Source organism: Chiloscyllium plagiosum, unplaced genomic scaffold, assembly GCF_037043375.1.
Source record: "Chiloscyllium plagiosum isolate Xiang-an unplaced genomic scaffold, Cpla_swu_hap1 HiC_scaffold_10, whole genome shotgun sequence".
NCBI lineage: Eukaryota > Metazoa > Chordata > Chondrichthyes > Orectolobiformes > Hemiscylliidae > Chiloscyllium > Chiloscyllium plagiosum.
In genome coordinates, this window is record NW_028270148.1 from 113,457,426 (window position 1) to 113,481,166 (window position 23,741).

Below are 23,741 nucleotides of genomic sequence, written 5' to 3' on the forward strand. Positions count from 1 at the left end.
TTGGCTATCCCTAATCAGTCCTTGCCTTTCCAAATACATGTCCATCCTGTCCCTCAGGATTCCCTCCAACACGGGGTGGCATGGTGGCTCAGTGGTTAGCACTGCTGCCTCACAGCACCAGGGTCCCAGGTTCAATGTCAGCCTCAGATGACTGTCTGTGTGGAGTTTGCACATTCTCCCAGTGTCTGCTTGGGTTTCCTCCGGGTGCTCCGGTTTCCTCCCACAGTCACAAAGATGTGCAGGTTAGGTGAATTAGCCATGCTAAATTGCCCATAGTGTTAGGTGCATTAGTCAGAGGGAAATGGGTCTAGGTGGGTTACTCTTCGGAGGGCCAGTGTGGACTGATTGGGCCGGATGGCTTGTTTCCACACTGTAGGGAATCTAATCTAAAAAACAATTTGCTTATTGGTATGTAGTTCCCTGGCTTGTCCTTACCATCCTTCTTAAACAGTGGCACCACGTTATCCAACCTCTAGTTCTCCGGCACCTCACCTGTGACTATTGATGATACAAATATCTCAGTAAGAGGCCCAGCAATTGCTTCCCTAGCTTCCCACAGAGTTCTAGAGTACACCTGATCAGGTCCTGGGGATTTATCCACTTTTTATGTGTTTCAAGACATTCAGCACTTCCTCCTCTGTAATATGGACATTTTTCAAGATGTCACCATCCATTTCCCTACATTCTGTATCTTCCTTGTCCTTTTCCACAGTAAAGACTGATGCAAAATACTCATTTAGTCTCTCCCCCATCTCCTGCGGCTCCACACAAAGGCCACCTTGCTGATCTTTGAGGGACCCTATTCTTTGCCTAGTTACCCTTTTGTCCTTATGTCTTGGAACGCATCCCTCACGGGTACTGGGAGACTACTGCATTGAGATTGGAACTACGTACATTAAATGTACAATGTGTTTTGTCACAAAACAAAATCCTTATTCAATACTCAAGACAAATGACCGGCTGTACTTATTTTGACTTTTTAAAACCTGACAGGAAATGTTGCATTTTCCATGTGGTTACTCAAGGCAATGGGTCAGTGCATTCTTTAACAAGGAGAGGAGTGTTCAATAGAAAGTACACAATCTATTATTCTACTGGTATGGTGAAGCTGCATCCTTTTAAGACCATAAAAGTGAAATCCATGAACAATTAGAGCTCACACTGAAGGTAAAATTAGATGAAATGATCTTTGGTCAAAACTCAACTGGACAGTTGAGAGTACTGATCAGTTTCAGGCTGCATACCAAAATAAAGTTCTCCTTTTTCTAAAAGTTTCACAACAGTTTTTGTGAAGTTTCCATTTAAAAAATTTTATTTTTAACATCCTGGAATGATTCATCTAGTTTTGAAATCATTTGGAAAAGCAAACTAAATTATTATTTGAAGTCAGATATACAGATTTTTTGACTGCTGTGCTGGTTACCCGAGAGAATTATACAGTTACTGGGAGATTACCGAAAGTGACACACCTAGTCTGCGCATGCTGGGACCAAATTGTAGTTGTTAACTTCTAACTGAGAATCTAATTGCTTTGTTAAGAATATTAAATGCAAAGCCAGAGCCTTCAGAGAAGTTCCAAACACTGATTAAAAGCACCGAAAGAAAGATAGAAAAGAAAAAATTCTAGAGATACATTTAATTGCATTATTTGTTAACATGATGTACACAATCACTTATGATTTTATGTCATCTTATTAATATCAGTATTTAAAATGAAGACAAAATGGACTGTTAAATTATTTTTGAATAATTCGATTGTTCAACTTTGTGCTCCTGTGGTGTTGAATTTTATTTGCTGTTCATATTTGTTCATTTGAGATTTCTTAACTATAGCAAGGCAATATTCAGGCTTGCACAAACAAGTCACAGGGAACATTCACATAATGCCAAGATGTTCAACAACTACAAGTTCCCTCAAGCTTCAACAATATACCCACTGATCAAGAGTATTTGGGCAAAGTGAACATCACTGACTAGGGAGTTCAGCATAACCAGCCATGTCAACACCATGGCTACAAAAGCATGTCGGATTAGGTACTCTACAAGAGTTGACTCGATTCATGGTCTCCAAAAGCCCCTCCACAAAATACATGTGTAATCCAGAAATACGGCTAGTTGCTCAGCAGTCACGCAAATGGTTACGGCCACAACTCATAATTACACTATATTTAGAAACATACCTTCATTAAGCAGTAGGTGGAATAAAAAGAAAAGGGAGACAAAAAATTGGTGTCAAATATTCTTGCACATGATAAATGCTAGAAACATTACACTATAAGGAAATCTAAATTCGAGCCTTACAAGGAAGCAACTTGTATGGAAAAGGTCATGTATGGGCTTGTCTGTCTCCAAGACAAGCATCAACAGTTTGCATTGATTTTTTTTTATCCTCTTAATTGCAATCGCAACTACTACTCCTGAGGCAAAACAACTCATGATCCTTATTAGCATTGTTCATCATTTGTTATCTCATTGCACTTCAGGGGAGACAGAACGCCAACTTGCGGAACGTTTCAGAGAACATCTCCGGGACGCACACTAAACAACCCCACCGCCCTGTATCCGACCACTTCAACTCCCCGTCCCACTCCGCCAAGGACATGCGAGTCATGGGCCATGTCCACTGCCAAATCCTAGCCACCTGACAACTGGAGGAAGAACACTTCATCTTCCGCCTTGGGACCTTCCAACCACATGGCATCAATGTCAATTTCACCAGTTTCCTCACCTCCCTTCCCCCCACAAATCAAACCCTCCAACTTGGCACCGCCCTCTTGAACTGTCCCAACATGTCCATCTTCCTTCCAACCTTAACTCCCAAGCCCCACCGCCCTCTCATTTATCTCTCGGCGCCCTTGGGCCCTCACCACATTGCTGATGAAGAGCTTATGCTCGAAACGTTGATTCTCCTGCTCCTTGGATGCTGCCTGATGCGCTATGCTTTTCTAGTGCCACACTTTTGACTCCAATCTCCAGCATGTGCGGTCCTCACTTTCTCCTCCTCATTGCACTTCATGTTCACCTTGAAGGAGGTGCCAACTGACATTTAAATTTTATATGCAGTGAACACATTATACTGTATAATATAACATCAAAACCAAAGCTGATTCTCCTGTAATCAATTTGGATTGGCAACTTCGTAAGCTGTGTCTCCATCCGAGTCAAAACATGAAATGTCTACAGTTAAAATATCTTAAGTTTGAATTTTCTCTTACAGACACATTCTTACCCTCTACATATGGACCTTCCTTTGGATGTTCCCTCACTCGTAAATTGTACGTTTTGGTTGACTTCCGCCTGAGCAAATCCCTTACTCGCTCATTATAAATCTCCAGGTAGCTGTTTTGTGAAAGAAAGAAACCATTTTACAATACTTTACAGGTTACTAATTTAATTTAGAATACCCCAAGTATCTGACACAACCCACTTGAGAAAGCGCACTGATACTTTGGCCCCATTATTTCCAGGATTTTCACAAAAGTTAAAGATTAATCAAATCATTCCAGAATCCCAATTTTCTTGTCAGATGAACTTAGATTCACCTGGTTTCTGTCATGACAATTTGTTCCATCATATCTAACTCCTGAAATCACCTGTTGAATTCCTCTGAAAACTTCTGTACACACCTGAGAGCAAGTTTTCTGGGTGAAACCATTTTTCTTTGGTTTAGATTTTTTTCCAGCATTTTTTCCAACTATGGAATTGTTACAGCGTTTTATTTTATTAGGAGGACCACAGACTCAGTTTCTATTTGGATGCATCAGATAATCAAAGTCTTTGATTTTTTCCCTGAAATTCATAGTTCAGCTTGTTCAGTTTTGACATTGTGTCTGTAAGGAACGTCAAATCGAGCAACCACACAGCACGGTGGCACAGCAGTTAGCACTTCTGCCTCACAGCGCCAGAGACCTGGGTTCAATTCCCGTCTCAGGCGACTGACTGTGTGGAGTTTGCACATTCTCCCCGTGTCTGCGTGGGTTTCCTCCGGGTGCTCCAGTTTCCTCCCACAGTCCAAAGATGTGCAGGTCAGGTGAATTGGCCATGCTAAATTGTACGTAGTGTTAGGTAAAGGGGTAAATGTAGGGGAATGGGTGGGTTGCGCTTCGGCGAGTCGGTGTGGACTTGTTGGGCCGAAGGGCCTGTTTCCACACTGTAAGTAATCTAATCTAATCACGCATTACCCGACAGCTCACTGCACACCTCTTTTAAACAATTCAAACAAAAAGTGTCAATTTCAGGCAATAAATCTGAAGATCTTTGTAGGATTGCCCCAAGACATAACCACTTCACATCAACATGGAGGGTTAGCTCGTTGCCCACAGCACTGAGCTATTGAGTAAGGATTTAAACAAACGGTGCTAAGAGGCTGAAGCTTGAATTGAGTTTACAAGCTCAACAACTTTCGTTACATGAGAAATGCCCACAACTTTACTCACTTTCTTAAAGATTATAATGGTAGTAATTGACAAAAAAAACCACCAAAAACAGGACAATTGCTGCAAAATGCAATAAAGCCTGCATTTATGCACAGCCATACTTGGCACCAGTCAGATGGAAACCAATTTCTTGGCTGGAATGTATTCCTTAAGCATGTAACTTTTCAGTTTGTTGTAGATATCTTCACCTAGCTCTCGCTTTAAAAAGAGGTAAAAACAGGGAGAAGATCCTTTTTTTGTTGTTCGGTTCTAAAAACAATGCATGCAAAATCAATTAGCTGGATTATGCCCATCACGAGGGTAGATTAATCAAATTGCAGTGAGACATATTCAGAGTCCTTCAGGTTCTGCTTTGATTGAAAGATGTCATTGAATGCAGATTGCACTTGTCTTCCTACTGTGGACATACCAAGTGATTTGCTCTGCATTGCCATGATTGTTGCTTTGTTTTTAAAATCTTTGAAAAGCATCAGCTGCCAAAGTCATAGATTTTTTAAAAATACTTTGCCATTTGTGAAAGTGATGCTTCAGTGCAGGCCTTTTGCTGGTTCTGAAGAAAATGACTGTTGAGCTTTCAGAGTAGCCTTCAGTTTATCAACTTTCTTTGTCTAACACATGCTATTCATGGGAAAGCTAATGCTAAATTTACTGTGCACTATCTTGTTGTTCCAAAGAAAGAAAATTCCAATTTCCTACCTTACTTCTGTGCGAAATGAAGCTTCATCCCACCTAGACCTCCCTGCAATCCTGTCATACAGCCCTTGACAAATTCGAGGTATGAGGCCTGCATCATCCTAAAGTAGAATGTACAATAGATTGTTAATAACAAGGGGATACAGTTTTTAAAATGAAAGGCAGAGAGTTTAAAGGGGATTTAAGGAAAAACATTTTCATCCACAGAGGGGTGTGATTGTGGAATGCACTGTCTGAGAGGGTAGTTGAGGCAGGAAACCTCAACCTTTTAAAAAAAAAACTTACTGGGATGAGCAGCTGAAGTATCATAATTTATAAGTCTCAAAAAGCCTAACTCAGAAAACCACGACTAGATTAGGTAGTGGTATATTTTTAGTGGTACAGACTCGATGTGCTTAAGGGCCTCTTTTGTACAGTACGATTCTATGATTGTCTACGACATAGGAGAGATGTGGATGTCAAGTTTACTTTCTGATAGAAACACAGAAACAATGAAAATAGCTACAGGAGTAGGCCATTCAGCCCCACGAGCCTGCACCACCATTCAAATTGACCATGGCTGATCATACAATTTCCGTCACCCACTCCCTCTTTCTCTCCATTTCCCTAGAGCCCTTCAGCCACGAGGGCCACATCCAGTTCCCTCCTGAATATATCTAATGAACTGGTCCCAAAAGCTTCCTGTGGTAGAGAATTCCACAGGTTCACAACTCTTCCTCATCTTAGTCCTAAATTGTTTACACCTTATTTTAGACTGTGAACCCTAGGTCTGGACTTCCCCAACATTGGGAACATTCTTCTCACGTCTAGCCTGTCCAGTCTCACCCATCAGGTATTTATGATTCTATGAGAGGAGAAAGTGAGGGCTGCAGATGCTGGAGATCAGAGCTGAAAATGTGTTGCTGGAAAAGCGCAGCAGGTCAGGCAGCATCCAAGGAACAGGAGAATCGACGTTTCGGGCATAAGCCCTTCTTCAGGAATCTGAAGAAGGGCTTATGCCCGAAACGTCGATTCTCCTGTTCCTTGGATGCTGCCTGACCTGCTGCGCTTTTCCAGCAACACATTTTCAGCTATGATTCTATGAGATCCCCCCTCAGTTCTGCCATCCCAGGAATCATTCTGATGAGCCTTCGATAGATTCCCTCAGTAGCAAGAATGTCCTTCCACAGACTAGGCGACCAATACTACACACAATATTCAAGATATGGCCTCACCAAGGCCCTCTTTAACTGTAGCAAAATATCCTTCTTCCTATACTTAAATTACTACAGCATGCCATTAGCTTTCCTCAACACCCGCTGAACCTGCATGCCAACCTTTTGCGACCGTTCCACCATGACACCCAAGTCTTGTTGCACTTCAACTTTTCCTAAACTGCCACCATGCAGATAGTCCTGTTTTTACCAAAGTGTATAATGTCACATTTATCCATATGTTATATTTGCCAAGTATTTGCCCACTCAGCTAGCCTGTCCAAGTCACCCTGCAGTCTGTTAGCATTCTCCTCACAGCACACACTGCCACCCAGCTTAGTGTCATCTGCAAATTTAGAGATACTGCATTCAATTCCTTCATCCAAATCATTAATTGAACCCTGCTGTATTCAATGACTGTATTGATGTATCCAATTATTTCACTTTCCTGTTGTTATTTATGTAAACCTTAAAACAAAGTCTAGCAAAACAGTAGCTCAATTAGCAAAACATATTTGGCACATCTATGTGGAATAGAAGATTTCTAGGGCACTGAATGAATCCTAAGGTAGAGGAAGCTCAAAATAGACAGCATCTAAACCAAACTGATACCAATGTTCTCACTGAGAGGTAAATAATGCAGTATTGGTAGAGTTGAACTAGCCAAGGCTGATAAAGAAGAAAATCAGAGCTTACAGAGAGTAAAGTCAATTGCATAACAAAACAATAGAGTCAAAATAGTCACCCTAGTGAGGGAGTGATAATATATACTTTAGGAAAATTTGACATAGCTCAAGGAGAGCCAACGTAAGAGTAAGAAAACAAAAAGAAGGGAAAAAGACCACTTGACGTTTGAATGTCAGGGCAAATGAAATATTGAACAAAGAACCAAACTGAATTGGAAAGAGCTGATGCTGCAGTCTTGATGAAAACTTTCTGGCAGGTTAGGAATAACTAAGGTCATAACTCTGAACAACAAATTTTCAGTAAAGACAAATGTATTATTAATAAAAGTGGAGTTAAACCACTAGAAAATTTACCATGTCTGTTTCAGCTGAGGTAAGAGATAATAAAAGACCCAATTGCCATATTAGGAGCACAATCAAAACCACCAAATAGTGAGAAAACAGGAGGATGAATTGCACATACAATGTTGAAAGGTTTCTGCGACAACTTTTATTTGTACTGTTCTTTGAACAAAAACATCCCAACGCAATTCACTGGAACATCATAAAACAAAATACCGCTGAGGTGCAAAGGAATAGCAAACTGGATAATCAAAAACCTGATCAAAAAAGTAGGATTTAAGGAGGAACACAGGGTAAAGAGACGTTACTTTAAAGGTATTCACTTTTATGCATTAAGGAGGTATACACTTGTTTTTTGCGAAGAATATATTAAAACAAGCCTTGAAGCCCTAGTCAAACTACATCATTTAATATCAAATTGGGGAAGGCTCAATCCACAAGCTTTGTACTGTGCCTATGCCACTAGACTCGGGTATTGGAAAATATAGAGGAGAAAGTTAGGACTGCAGATGCTGGAGATCAGAGCTGAAAATGTGTTGCTGGAAAAGCGCAGCAGGTCAGGCAGCATCCAAGGAACAGGGGAATCGACGTTTCGGGCATAAGCCCTTCTTCAGGAAGGGCTTTCCTGAAGAAGGGCTTATGCCTGAAACGTCGATTCTCCTGTTTCTTGGATGCTGCCTGACCTGCTGCGCTTTTCCAGCAACACATTTTCAGCTATTGGAAAAGATAACCAATATACTTATCCCATTTGACTATCACAAAGTTCTTACCGGGTTTCCCATCATTGTATAGGATTTGCCAGATCCGGTCTGCCCATAAGCAAATATGCATGCATTATAGCCTTCAAAGGCAGCTTTAAGGACATCAGTCCCAAGATCCTTGAAAACCTATAAGAAAAGGATTATTATTCTCCATATGACAGGGACAGACTAATGTTTATATTACTTGGCCTCCAGTATAGATGTTAGTATAAGTGGTATAACTCTTTCAAGAGTACTTAACCCTTTATATTAACAACAAAAGTAACTGAACCATCACACAACAAATCACTTGAATCAAAACAGTCAAACAATTAAAGAGAGACTCAAGCTAGGGCAACAGCTGAAATAGCAGGACAAAATTAATGGAATACAGGATCATTTTTGGTTTCTGGCTTCCCATCCCAATCTTCAGACGGACATATAAACAAACTGGCCATAAACAAAACAAAAGGTAAAGTCACAATCGTCCCAGAGGATCCTAGGATTGCTCTCTCAGACAGAAAAATGACTGGTGATAAGTTTAACCCGATGGTCACCTCATCTAAGGTGATCAGCAATGTTGAGAACAAAGGCACTTCACACTGACATCAGCCAGTACAGGAACTGAATACATGCTGTAGGAATCACTCTGTAGCCATCCAGCCAACTGAGCTAATTGATCACAATGTATAGACTGTTATGTGTGTGGTTCACGTGAGTTTAAATATACAAAGCTTATAAATTCTTAAATAACTACAAAATATCAAACCATAGAGAGCAATAATTGCATATATAGGGGAACCTCTATTGTCTGGCATTCAATTATCTGAATATTGGATTATCCAGCAAGATCTCAAGGTCCCGATGCTTGACTAAACTATGTTATCCGGCATTTGATTAACCAAACAAAATACTCCCCTCCCGTGTCCTTCATAGAGCTTGTATAACAAAAAGGTAAAAAAAAATGTTATTTTTCAATACTAAATATACTTGTGAATTTAATTTCAATGTCTGGAGGTTTGAGGTAGTGGTTCATCTTGAATGCATGTCAGTATAACGATTATTACAGGAAGCTCAGAATGGGCGTGCTCTGATGAGTTATAGGCGGGGCTTAGTCCACCTGTTCTGCCAATAATGGCCTGCAAGCCTACAACATGTATATTAACAGATTACATAAAGGGCAGTCACTTTCACTTCTTCGCTAGAGTTTGGCCCTTTTGTTTGTCAACAATACTCAGACTTTCAAAATGAAAAATGTACAGCCTAGCTGCCATCAGGTGCACATTAATTATCACAACCAACTTAAATGTGTGTTGATTTTTTTGGGAAAAAAAGATGAAGTTAAAATAAACAAAAATTTATCACTTATACTTTAGTCTTCCAGCAGATCACACTATAATGTGCAACACAGAACAGAGTGCAGTATCTGCTGTGGTACAGCTGTACTACAACCTATTATTGGTATGGTAACTGGCAGAAAATTACATATGACCAGCTCACTAGTCATGGACTGATGACAGAAGGTTATACTTCCTCCTTTCCTTTATCAGCTCAAAACTAAACCCCTCACTTTTAAAACATTTCTTGTTCATTCATATGCAGCAACTGCTCCTCCTCAATTCTTTCACTTCCTCCAGTTTGATTCCTCTGCAAGAACCAGTCTCTTTTATCCCACCAGAGGTTCTGCACTGGTGACACAGCCTTCTAATATGAGTTCTAATATTCCTCAGCTAAAATGGGTATATTGTTTGTTGTCCTTTGCTAATCACACCCAAGATGAATGCCTTTACTCATTCAGATAACAACCCAGTTTTGTGATTGTAATGATGGGGTGAGACTGTCAGCACACACATGTGTTAGCCATGGATATCCAAAAGATGCCATCAGTAATTCCCTATTCCTCTTACAATGTCTTGGCAAAGAAAATACACTGCAATTCTATCTTTCCAGAAAAAAAAACATTTTATTCCCCATTTTTATTCCTAAGCTACAATCATGTAATCATGGTTATTAGTTATTGGTTGCTGTCAGCCTGCAAAATCTATGATATCAGCTACAGAAAGATCAAATGTTTTAAAGGGACACCTGAAAATCTATGTCCAATTTTTCTTTAAGATCACTGGCTTGGATCAAAGTTTCTTTACTTATCTGGGTAGAGGAGATACCCACTAACAGCTCATCAAACTCAAAATCTATTCTGAAAAAGCATTCAATAGGTCTTTCCCCCAGTGTCCTAGGGTCAATTACCATCCCTTCACCAGGGAATCCTTAGAATTAGTCTCAGTAGTGATGAAAGATGGAGAAATCAAGCAGATTTCTACACTTCAAATCATTCCCAGACCTCAGACACCAGCCACTGGCTCCGCAGGGCTGAGCAGAAAAATAAGACAGAGAAAGCCGGCAGAGATACAAAATGTGGCAGTAAGCCATCCTAGACCTCGATCATTAATGTCAAGGGCCAGCAGTGCTGAGTAGTCTAGCCCTCAGCCTCGAGTGAACAACCAAACCTTCCATCTCCTGATCAGCTCAGGAAAACTGTTTAACAAATAATCTCTGTTTCCAAGTTGTCTTCCAAAGATATTACAGCAGAATTGCAGAATGCCCACTATCCACATGATACTAGCCAGTGGACATGGCAGCACATGCAATGTCACCTGCATTCCTCCATAAATGATGTAACTGCACTTACAACAATATTTTTAAAACCACAAGGGATCACAAACAAATCTTGTTTAGAATGTGTTTGCTCTTCAAAAATTCCTACCTCTCTTACCATTCAATGTTTCCCAAGTGCACACTCAATCCTGTAAACAGTTCTCTGCCCCACCACAAGTTTGGCCTACAGTGCCACGGTTCCCACCCCCAACAAGGAAGCAGGTCCCAAATCCACATTGGCCTGAATACCAATCATCCCCTGCACTGTTGGTAATCAAACCACACCAGGCATTCAACCAACTGAACCCCTAACATCCCAAGGAATTTGGAGTTGCTGCAGCAACACAGACTTTTCCATGCACTTCGTAATCCAGAGCCACAGATACTGATGGTAAAGGCAGCAACTTTCTTTCCATCACATGGCTGACCAGGAATCTCTCCTGCTCTTATCACCCATATCCTGTTTGGTTGCATTATCAATGTATCAAGTTCTGGAGAGGGACTCAAACATGGAACTTTGGAAACATGGAGACACAAGGAAAAACCATCTGCTGTGCTACATGATCTCCATCCTACATATGTTAACTGCTTATGTTAAGTATTTCATATTATGACCAATGCCTGTAAATTATTTTCTGAGTTATAGAGTCATAGAGATGTACAACACAGAAACAGACCCTTTGGTCCAACTCGTCCATGCCGACCAAATATCCTAGATTAATCTCGTCTCATTTGCCAACACTAGGCCCATATCTCTCAAAACCCTTGTTATTCATGTACCCTTCCAGATGGGTTTTAAATGTTGTAATTGTACCAGCCTCCACCATTTCTTCTGGGAGTTCATTCCATGTGTGCACCACCCGCTGCATGAAAAGGTTGCCCCTTAGGTCCCTTTTTAGGATGAGAGGGGAAAGATTTAACCTACGTCCTATAGTTCTGGACTCCCCCACACCAGTGAAAAGACCTTGACTATTCACCCTATCCGTGCCCCTCGTGATTTTATAAACCTCTATAAGGTCATCCTCAACCTCAGATGCTCCAGGGAAAACAGCTCCAGCCTATTCAGCCTCTCCCTGTAGCTCAAAGCCTCCAATCCTGGCAACATCCTTGTAGATCTTTTCTGATGGAGAAATAAAATTCATTTATTCAAAGAAAAAACATACCCTTTCCTGGGAGACAAATCTGGGACTCCTACAATCAGCAGAACAGTAAGAATAGTCATAGGTAAACGTTTTTAGCCGTTCTCGTCCAGAATCTCCTGAACCTCCTTCTGGGATCTATTGGGAGGAGAGAAAAAGAATTCTCTGAAATGATCACATATTAACTTTTAAATTTTAATTGAATTTGAACATTTCAGCAACAACACTGCATTAAAAGGACACACACTTAATACCATCATGAACAGTTTTGAAGTTTACATGCAACATTCACAATGAGCCTACTGTAAGATGCTGCGTAAGTCTACTCAGAATTAAAGGCAAAATAAAGGACATGAATTTCAAAGCAAAGCACTTTTGACTGTAGTTCAACATTTGCACTAGGTACACATTTGTGGTAAGCTTGTACTAATCGGAATGCTATTTTCAAGGAGCTGTTGGTGTTAAATTCATGGTCAAATGTCCAGGAACTAATCTTTTAGGGTCAGGGATTTTGAAGGAAAGAGACAGCTAAGAAAAGAAAGGAGTAGGCAAGATAAAAGGGATAATTAGGACTCTGAGATCAAATGGTACTAAGATGGTGCACATGCTGATGAAATCTAGAATCACACCGATCACATGTGGAATCGTGCATATAAAATTGGGAGCTAACATACAATCCACAGGTTTGTAAATTATTTATTAATAATATTTAAAAGCAGCACAATCTTCCAAGGCCCTTAACTTTGTAAAGCCACACCAATATCACTATCTCTCTAGATGGGTTGATGCTTGCACTAGAAATCTCTAAGGTGAGTGAAGCACCTACATCCAGTCACTCTTTAGAGTAGTATGTCCCTGTTCTGCTTTTCCAACAGCTACCAAGCCTTCAAATTTGAGCAAGAATTATTTCAGGACAAAATGTTCTGATGTAAAGTGTTTGAAAGTTTTATGATACACTAGTTCCTCAGTATAGTTTTCCAATTAGGCTAGTTTTAGAACCTTCCTTGTCTAGACTTTATGTAATATTCCACAAATCAAAAAAACTTAAATACAAATTGCTACCATGCTGCTTTTGAGAGACTCAAGTGGCTCTTATTAACAGAGCATATAAAACATTTGAACATAGGTGAGGAGCAAGCTGTTTTATAATTTTCCCATATTACTGCACGTGACAACTTTCACCATATACATAACTTAGCATCTAATGACTGCATACAATATTTAGAAAATTGCTACTAGTACATTGAGATAGAAGAGAAGGGTAAAATTTTCCTCTCTTGTTTGAAAAAGCTATTCACAAGATCTCGGTTGTTGGCCACATTTTCTTTTAAAAGGAGAAGACAGATGACACTGATTCCTAAATTAATGTGGTAATCTAAGTTCCAAGGGCAGATTTAACTAGCTTTGGAGCAATCCACTCACTGTTCCAAAGCTCTAGTTTGCTTTAACCAAACCAGTCACTCTAAAGCTAATACAGCTCATCCACATCAATACATCCAATGCACAACAATGGACATTTGTCATTATCATTTCCACTCCCTACTAAACCCCAGGAAGGGTTAGCAGATTTGCACAGGAAGCACTCTTGCATTTTTTTTGCCCTTTCCAAATAAAATGTTCTTTTTAAAATAAAAAGTCAATTCTAATAGGTGCAAAATACAAAAATGCTAGCTTTAAAAGCTTAAGAGTAGATGATATATAATTAGCTGCTTTAAAAGAGCAATCAAATCAGATCACCACTTGCGATCAGGAAAATGGAAGTGCTGGCTCTGAAATGACAGAAAATTGTCTCCAAATGGTAGTTTCATAAAATCAGGTTTCCACAGAAATGCAGGCATGAATATCAAGACACTTCATAAGTAACAAGTGCATATCCGTAAACAATGTGTCCAATTTACAAATGCGAGCTGCAACTTCACCAACAGATCTCTGCATTTTCCAGTTATTAGCTCACTGAGCTACTGAAACAAGATGACAATTTCCAAACAACATTGTCCAATTTATTCCATAAAATTGACTGAGAAATATCAAATGGACAATTCTCAATACAGTAGCACACAGAGAGAGAGAGAGAGCTAATACTATTCTGAAATGTTATACCTTTAAGTTTGTGATTGCTGTTTTGTTTCCATCCATGTGTATGATACATTTGGCATCCAAATCTTTTTCTCTGCACAAAAAAAAATTAATAAATACAATTATATTTTTAAAAACTTTCAATCTAATAGGCTGTAGAAAGTCCATTATTAATTTTATTTATAAATATTTCAAGAAGCAACTATATAATTAAAATGTTCTTCATTAATTATACAGCAATGTATTTCACAGTTTATGCTGCAATTTTTTGTTAAAAATGGAGATAGATGAAACATGAACATATCATATAAAGAAAAATCGTTACTTGTCCATAAACAATGACCTTTAAAAAGAAATAATTTCTAGTTACAGAACAAATGGCTTTACGTTTGGCTATGTTCGCATCTTTCGGAATACAACCATCAATCCTTCTCTATCACTAACCCCAGGTTTCAATTAATCAGGCTCTTTGTTTTACTATTCTCACTCATTCTCTATTTTTCCACTATACATTGGCTCCCTTAGTTACAATGCTATTACCCATTACATTTGCATCCTATCCAAGTACAGTTTTGTCCAAACTACTTCTCATCATCCATTCCTTTTCGTGCTCATTAACCGATTACTGTGCAACCCTACTTGGGCTCACAACCCACTTTGCAAACTTTGACTCATAAATTAACACTGATTTCATCCCCTTCCTTATTCCACTTGACTCAATTCTCAAAATACAGTTTTGTTGGAGGTGGGAGATAAACAAACACAAACTGATACAGTTATGGCATCACCACAGCTCCCACTAATCCATTCCTCACCATTAAAGTGCACAAAAAGAGATCAAAAACCTCCAAAATGATGCAAAGAATTGAATGTATTTGGTAGCTGATACAAATATGTGAAAGAGCAGATAGGAAACATTTATTAATAAACTCCTTCGACTACCTTTAAAAACAATGTACCAGCCACAGTACTGATGGTTCAAGTTTTAAAATAATGCAATTAATTCGTGACAACCAAGGTTTGCTACAAAAAGAAAACCAATGTTTGCTTTCAATCCCAATTCAGAAATTATCCGAGAGTTTTAGAAACTTATTGCTAGCCATATGATCAAAGTCTGTGGAGATGAAATAATTAAAATGCTGTATATCCAGTGAAATCAAACTGGACTCTCCTCAGTAACAATGACATCAGCTGGCACAGAGACCAGTCTATCTATTGAAGGCAGTCAGTGGTAGATCTACAAAAATGTGTCCTATTTCATTTCTTTTTAAAAATGCAGTACAAAAAATAATTTTAGGTACAAAAAATTGTGAGAAACAATGAGAGCTGATGAATTGAAGACAGCTAGGATTCTGCTCATCTTCACCTCAATCTACCCGACCTATGAAAACTCCCAATGAAAACAAAATCCTGCAGATCCGAGAAATCTGAAACATAAAATGTTGGGGAAACTCAGCACATCCACTTTATATTTATTTCTCTTTCAGCACAATTAGCTACTGTTTTGTCTTTTGCACTGGACCTCAACAGAATCTGTTCCTCTAGCTCTTCCTTCATCGCTGTCAGAAATATAAAAATCATTTTCCAATCCCTTCCAGTTATGAAGGAGAGTCGTACTAGATTTGAAATGTTAGCTTTGTTCCTCTCTTGACAGACGTTGCCAGACCAGGTGAGTTTCTCCAACATTTTCCGTGCTTGATTAGATTAGATTAGATTAGATTAGATTAGATTAGATTACTTACAGTGTGGAAACAGGCCCTTCGGCCCAACAAGTCCACACCGACCCGCCGAAGCGCAACCCACCCATTACCCTACATTTACCCCTTTTACCTAACACTACGGGCAATTTAGCATGGCCAATTCACCTGACCTGCACATTTTTTGGACTGTGGGAGGAAACCGGAGCACCCGGAGGAACCCCACGCAGACACGGGGAGAATGTGCAAACTCCACACAGTCAGTCGCCTAAGTCGGGAATTGAACCCGGGTCTCCGGCGCTGTGAGGCAGCAGTGCTAACCACTGTGCCACCGTGCCGCCCACTTGGAGTAAACTGGCTTGGTGAATGGAAACTCTGGTGTTTCACACTCCAGGATGTAACATACTGTAATGATAAATTTAAAAGTAACTGCGAGCATAGGTCCAACCCATCCATGCCGACCACATATCCCAAACCAATCTAGTCCCACCTGCCTGCACCCGGTCCATATCCCTCCAAACCCTTCCCATTCATATACCCATCCAAATGCCTCTTAAATGTTGCAATTGTACCAGCCTCAACCACTTCCTCTGGCAGCTCATTCCATACCCGTACCACCCTCTGCGTAAAAAAGTTGCCCCTTAAGTCTCTTTTATATCTTTCCCCTCTCACCCTTCTTGGGAGTTATACAGTCACAGGGTGCCTACAGGCAAGGATTCACAATATTCAATCAATTCCATGACAACTCAGATAGGAAACATGCATTTGAGACTCTCCAGGTCATTTGTGAGATATTGAATGAGGCATGGATATGCAAGACCTGCACTCCCTTATCCCAGAAATCAAAGGATTAAATTGCTATCAGCATCCAAATACTGTAGGAGTAAAAGAAAGAACAGAGTGTAGTGTTAATTTAATACTTTGGAGTTTCTGCTGAATTATTTTCCACTACCACCCTAAATAATTACCTTTACTGATTCACCAGCAAAAGTAAATGCAAATAACATTAAGCTTGACAAAAATTGCTGCAAGAATCCAAAATATCAATTTTTCCACATTCATAACAACACAAATATATTGAAGTATATTTTGGGCAAAATAAAAAAACAAAAATATCTCTGTCACCCCTGTGCTTATCTTCTGCTCTCTGTTAGAACCATTTTTGGATATAAGTCCTGGGTTGCTTGTTTCTTCATTGGTTGAGTTCACATTTCCGTCACCCATATTATCACTTTCAAAATTGTAGAGAAATAATTACAAAATAAGAAAACAATTAGGGTAACAGTATTAAAATCAGCTATTTTTTAAAAAATTGCTAAACTGCTGTGCTCTGTGCTTGAATCACACTTTAAAGATATATGTTAAGGAGTTAATTTGGCACTTTGCCTCAACAAACTTTAGTGTTACTGCTGGCAGAGTCTGGCAATCTAAAAATACATTAACAATACAAGCTTTGGTTCTACATCATTAAACTCATGTAGTATAAAATGGGTGTCAATATTCTCTCTTCTGCTTCACTTCAATGTCAGATTGAGCTGCAGCTCAGGATTCAGACTGCACTTGCATTTTAAGCAGCTTTATGAAGCATACAGTTTATAACATACACTACCATTCAAACTTAGTGTTAAACAAACAGTTGCAGGAGGAAACCAGGAAACAGTGTCCACTCTGCCATTCTAGATCAGAGCCTATCATCTGAATTTAAAAGCAGGTTAAAAAGTTGTATTATACGACATCACTGTTTCAGCGACTGAAAAGGTCAAATTCAATTCTCACACAAGATTTTCATTAATATTCTGGAATCATTCATTATTTTGAAACTGATTAATAGGTTTAACCATCGGACAAGAGATAGTTAACACTCAATGTCCAATACAGTATGGACACAGTTCTAATAACACAGCAATCAATTTTGTACCTTACTGCTGACAGAACACCTCCTGCTGTACAGACTGAAGGCTGGGTTGTTATATAGATTCCTGGTTGAGATAGACAGATTTTTAATTATTAAGGGAATCAAGGATTACAGAGAAAAAGCAGTAAAGTGGAGTTAAAGATTACCAGATCAGCCACAATCCCATGGAATTGCAGAGTAGATTCGATAGACCAAATGGTGTACTTCTGATCGATGTCCAGTTTAGAGATTTAAAGGTTCAAGAACATATTTCAGTGAAGTATAAAAATGAGTAAATGAAATATAGAAGGTAAACTTAGATACTACTTCAAAGTAAGCTAGGAATGTAGAATGAGAAGATAATAAATTTACTTCTCTGTAAATTTATAAGCACAAGTCTGGATGAATCACTTTTACTTTGATAAAGCATAAATCCATGAAGAGGCAACTGGGGAAATGCTCAAATCTCATGGATTCCAAGCTGAGAAAGTTAGGAATAAGCTTCAATAAACTGCTATCATCCTTGATTTTTTTTTTAAGTTCGTGTGAACAGAAATTGGTGAATTAGAATAATCAAGTTTGGAAATAAAGCGAAGGATGGAAGTTTCAGTAGCAGTTGACTCAGGTGGGCAGAATCAAATGATGTTACTGAGGTGGAAATGGTTGGTCATAGTGACGACATGGATGCGTTGGCAAAAGCTCACCTCACATTTAAAGATAATACAAGGGTCACAAAGCATTTGGCTCTGCCTCAGACAGTTGCCAAAGACAGAGGGACATAGTCTCTGGTGGAAGTGATGCCAGTGTCTTCAGTCTTCCCAATATTTAGCTGGAGGACCATCCTGCTCATCTAGAAATTGATGCTGGATAAGTGGTCCTATCACCATCACTGCAGTATTCCCATTCACAGTATCCTATACATTCAGTCTGCAAACCATTTATTACAAATCCATGAAAAATCCACGTTAGTTTGCACTTGCTTTGACGATCCAAAAAGTTGGCGAAGACAGAATGAAAATATACAATAATGTAAGTAAATACATTTTAAGTAGTGTCATGACCTTTGTCTTGTTAAAGTGTAACTTGATTCCTCATTCAGACGACTACTACTAGATCACATGTTCAGATATTTATGGCCTCAATAAACTACCTACCTTCCAACATCAAGAGCACATGCTATTCCCTTGCAACAGCATGTGAAATAAACATGTGATAACATGGAATACAGAACTATTTTGACAACACATCAACAAGGGACTGAAATGCTCTCTGAAATACACACAACCTATTTTCAACATTACTACAGGACGAATGTTTAAATTCTGAACAACAGATTTCTAATTTATCAATTAATTTTGAACTTTTACTCAGGTTATGGGGGATCTGGTTAAGTTTTTAGGATTAACTGCACTTTGAACCAGTTCACAGGTGCAACACAACAGAAAAGGCAACTTAAATTTTATAACCATTTTGGTTACTGTCAAGTGCGACCCAACAAATGCAAAATTTACAGTAATAACAGAAAGGCTGAGCATACTCAAATACTCAGAGGACCTGACCTGCTGCCAGTATTTCCCGCATTTTCTTTTATTTCATATTTCCAGCATCCATATTTCTGCATTATTGAATTTACAGATTCACAATGAAGCACTAGTAAAATCTGTAATATAACTTAGTTAATGAGCTCCATGTTTTGCCTGTAAATCTTCACACAACCAGTTTCTCTTACACAGAGTACCAAACGCGATGCTGTAAGCTGGCTCTTGATCACTGATTTCGGTCAAATAGACTTCATGCCCAACATTGAATGATGTCATATTATCCACAGATCAAAATTTCTTATTATTGGAATTAGTTTGTTGAATTGGCAAGAAGTATCTTTAGTAGTTTTTGGATAACAGAACAATAACACCAATAAACTACATAAACTGTAAAGAAGAAAAAAAATTACATTCACTCCCTTGCAGTTGTTATGCTATTCAATTAGACCCTGACTGTTCTATCTGACAGGCCACCCCAAATACCCTTAGCCAAAGAAAATTTATGCAACTCAAATTTTATGCTTCCAACTGCCTCCCCAACACCTGCCCGAACCTCAAACGATAGAAGGTGTGAAGACCATGTTCTAGATTTGCACTCCTCTGTTTAAAAGAAATGTTGCCTAACTTCATCCATGAGTCATCTCGCTCTACTTTTAAGGTGCTATTCTCTTGTTTAATCAAATTCTTCTCATAGGCTTTAGGCATTTGTACTACTCCACTTTGCGGTCTCTACAGAAATCGATGGAATGCGCAGATGTTGATACAATCCCAATATCTAATAATGTCTGCTTGCATCTTGATTTCTTAACTATTATTTCAGAGCTGTTCTGTGTAACAGAACCATAAGTAATCTGACTGGAACGGATGACTGGAACAATGATAAAATTTTGTTAAAGTACATATTATTCCCCTTAAAAAAATCAGAACTGGACTGAGTGTAAACCTTGTGCTTTTGTATGGAAAAGCTTCTGGGATCTGAGCCATTTTCTTAACTGACAAGCAGTATCAAGTAACATTCCAACAACCTGTTGGATCTACAGCAATCTAGACTGATAAAAGTGTCAAATGCTTATCGACAATATGATTAAACCCAGTGGTCAGTCATACGTGATCTTTACTTCAGAGATCAAAAGGCCTGGAAAGATGTTTTTAAAAATTTATCTGCTGTGAGGATAATACGTACTACATGAAAACGGAAGTCTGTTCTTAGCCATATGCTCTATAAAAGGATGTGAAACTTAGCATCAGGGCACATCATTTGAACACAGGAACAAAGGAATAGATGCGCATAGAATCAGAGTTGTAAAGCATGGAAACAGATCATTCGGTCCAACTCATCTGCACCAACCAAACATCCTAATCTGACTTAGTCCCATTTGCCAGCATTTGGCCCATATCCCTCTAAACCCTTACAGTTCACATACAACATTTTAAAAAGGCTTATGGATGGGTAACTGTACCCAATACTTGTATACAAAATACAGAAAGCTAGCACACATTTGCCCTGATGTAATGCAGAGCCAGCACAATTTAGAGTTTAATAAGGCTCAAGTTTAATTTTTGATGATGTGCAGCGTTTGAAAGATAATTGCAACTATGGCTCGCTTTTAGTAATCTATTTAAACCTTGGTTTCAACCACCTAAATGAAATACATCAATACAAAAGATCTCCACTTGATCTAAAGTATTGGGGTTATTTTGCTTAAAAGAAAAAAAATACTAAAGTCACACTTCAAAGGCTCAGTATAGTATCCTGGACATCAAACAGACTCATTCCACTTTGCTTCACAGCCCAGTCACCTGATTTACACGTCATGCTTGCCACAGCATTGAAGTGCTGTACACTTCTGATGTGTCAATACAGCCATGGGAGGTGTTTCCCTGCAACTGACTTTGCACCTTTCAGATCAGCTGATGTACAAAACAAAAACTCATAGAAATTCAGTAGTAGCTTACAAACCCTTCTGTTTTGTTCAGCAACTTCCCAAGGTAGAAGACACCAGTATATATATTCATGTAGCACCTTTAAAAGTCACAATACATGCCACAGCACCATATAGCAGCGATGTTTGCCACTTAGCCAGATTTGGGTATGAGGGTAGGCAATGAAAGCTGGATTATAAAAAACATCCCAAAACGAAGGAAGAGAGGGGAATGAGTTAACCCCAAACTAATGTGCAGACGACCAACTAATAGAACGAATAAGATTTTTCAGACATTGTCATCCTTTGCTATTCATGTGATGGCATCGATTTGCTTTTGTTTCTGCCTTGCTCTGAATAAACTGGCCCTCCCCAAATAATCTGCATCATCCTTTCCCACCGCTTCTCCCTCAGCATTCCGCTCTCGCCCTTATCTCATCTCCTCCTTACCCCCATTTCTCAGCTTTTCACCATCGCCTTATTCCCACTCTTCACCCCACCCCACAGTGTCTGCCCTATCACCTTCCCCACTTGCTGATCTCTCCTCCACAAGCCCTTCCTCATTCACTAACCCAAACCCCTCTGCGTCTCTAAATCCCCTCAGTACTGATTCATACCCCCTATCATCTCTCAACCTGCCACTCCACCATCTCTTAAAACATACTGCCTCATAATCCCCTGCCTCAGTCTCTCATCTCCCTCAATCACTAACTCAGCCCGTCAACCCCCACCCCCCACACCCTCCCTCACCCACTCAACAACCCCTGATACCCCCCTAAACCGCCTCACCACCCCATTCCCCCCCCACACCACAACCCCCTTCAGGCCTGATCCCCCTAAACCCCTCACACCCTCCCCTCGCAATCCCCCTCACACCCCCACAACCCAGATCCCCCTAAACCCCTCACCCCTGATCACCCACAACCCAGATCCCCCTAAACCCCTCACCCCTGATCACCCACACAACCCAGATCCCCCAAACCCCTCACCCCTGATCACCCACACAACCCAGATCCCCCTAAACCCCTCACCCCTGATCACCCACACAACCCAGATCCCCCTAAACCCCTCACCCCTGATCACCCCCACAACCCAGATCCCCCTAAACCCCTCACCCCTGATCACCCCCACAACCCAGATCCCCCTAAACCCCTCACCCCTGATCACCCACAACCCAGATCCCCCTAAACCCCACACCCCTCACACCCCCACAACCCAGATCCCCCTAAACCCCACACCCCTCACACCCCCACAACCCAGATCCCCCTAAACCCCTCACCCCTGACACCCCCACAACCCAGATCCCCCTAAACCCCTCACCCCTGACACCCCCACAACCCAGATCCCCCTAAACCCCACACCCCCACAACCCAGATCCCCCTAAACCCCTCACCCTCGATCACCCCCACAACCCAGATCCCCCTAAACCCCACACCCCTCACACCCCCACAACCCAGATCCCCCTAAACCCCACACCCCTCACACCCCCACAACCCAGATCCCCCTAAACCCCACACCCCTCACACCCCCACAACCCAGATCCCCCTAAACCCCTCACCCCTGATCACCCCCACAACCCAGATCCCCCTAAACCCCTCACCCCTGATCACCCACAACCCAGATCCCCCTAAACCCCACACCCCTCACACCCCCACAACCCAGATCCCCCTAAACCCCACACCCCTCACACCCCCACAACCCAGATCCCCCTAAACCACTCACCCCTGACACCCCCACAACCCAGATCCCCCTAAACCCCTCACCCCTGATCACCCACACAACCCAGATCCCCCTAAACCCCTCACCCCGATCACCCCCACAACCCAGATCCCCCTAAACCCCTCACCCCCTCACACCCCCACAACCCAGATCCCCCTAAACCCCTCACCCCCTCACACCCCCACAACCCAGATCCCCCTAAACCCCTCCCCCCTCACACCCCCACAACCCAGATCCCCCTAAACCCCTCACACCCCCACAACCCAGATCCCCCTAAACCCCACACCCCCACAACCCAGATCCCCCTAAACCCCTCACCCCCACAACCCAGATCCCCCTAAACCCCACACCCCCACACCCCAGATCCCCCTAAACCCCTCACACCCCCACAACCCAGATCCCCCTAAACCCCTCACCCCTCACACCCCCACACCCCAGATCCCCCTAAACCCCCCACACCCCCACAACCCAGATCCCCCATTCCTGTCGCCTCCCTCCCGGCTTCTGGAAGGTTCTCTGGGACACCGACCTCAGGTTCATGGGTCTCACTCTCACCGCCACCTTCACCGAGGCCATGGTTGCTTTTCCTGCTCCTCCCGGAGCCGCAGTTGTCTCCGTGTGTTTACACTGATATTGGGGGAGGGGTGAGGGGTGTGGGTTCAGTTGCTCTGATCTCCCGGTCTCAGCAATGCCGCCGCCACCGGGCTGCCTCCTCCATGGAGCCCCCGGGGGAGTTTCGAGAACGCGGCGACAAACGCCTTTACCGCGTCCGCCGAGGATCAAAACACCAAAACACCACGTGCCCACCCCTTAACACCCGCCCTCCCGCCCATCCCATTGGAACACGCCGTGGACCGATTGACGTGGATTCTATCCAATCGGCGCTGCCGTCCTCTCCCGATGACGTTTAACGCCCCGCCCGTGCGTGTTGCTGGCGTGATGACGTTAGGTAATGGGACACCAAGGCAACACGTCGGCCGGGCACAGAAACGCCCCTGCACGTTCCTA

General features: G+C 41.2%; 1 protein-coding gene across 4 annotated transcripts in view; it reads right to left on the bottom strand.

Moving 5' to 3' along the window:
* kif16ba (kinesin family member 16Ba) overlaps positions 1-23,498 on the bottom strand; it is a 140,956-nt gene extending 117,458 nt beyond the window's left edge. For 3 of the 4 annotated variants that reach the window (XR_015758544.1, XM_087991676.1, XM_087991677.1), the window contains exons 1-6: positions 23,263-23,498; positions 13,985-14,054; positions 11,909-12,022; positions 8,121-8,237; positions 5,133-5,230; positions 3,230-3,339 (exon numbers count right to left, since the gene is read on the bottom strand). Coding sequence is in view for 3 of the 4 variants with exons in the window: in XM_087991676.1 (XP_087847802.1) it covers positions 3,230-3,339; positions 5,133-5,230; positions 8,121-8,237; positions 11,909-12,022; positions 13,985-14,054; positions 23,263-23,309 (556 nt within the window). In the remaining variant the exon portion in view is untranslated. The remainder of the gene's footprint in view (positions 1-3,229; positions 3,340-5,132; positions 5,231-8,120; positions 8,238-11,908; positions 12,023-13,984; positions 14,055-23,262) is intronic. The other variant, XM_043696646.2, reaches the window with a different exon arrangement.
* Positions 23,499-23,741: the final 243 nt, after the last annotated feature.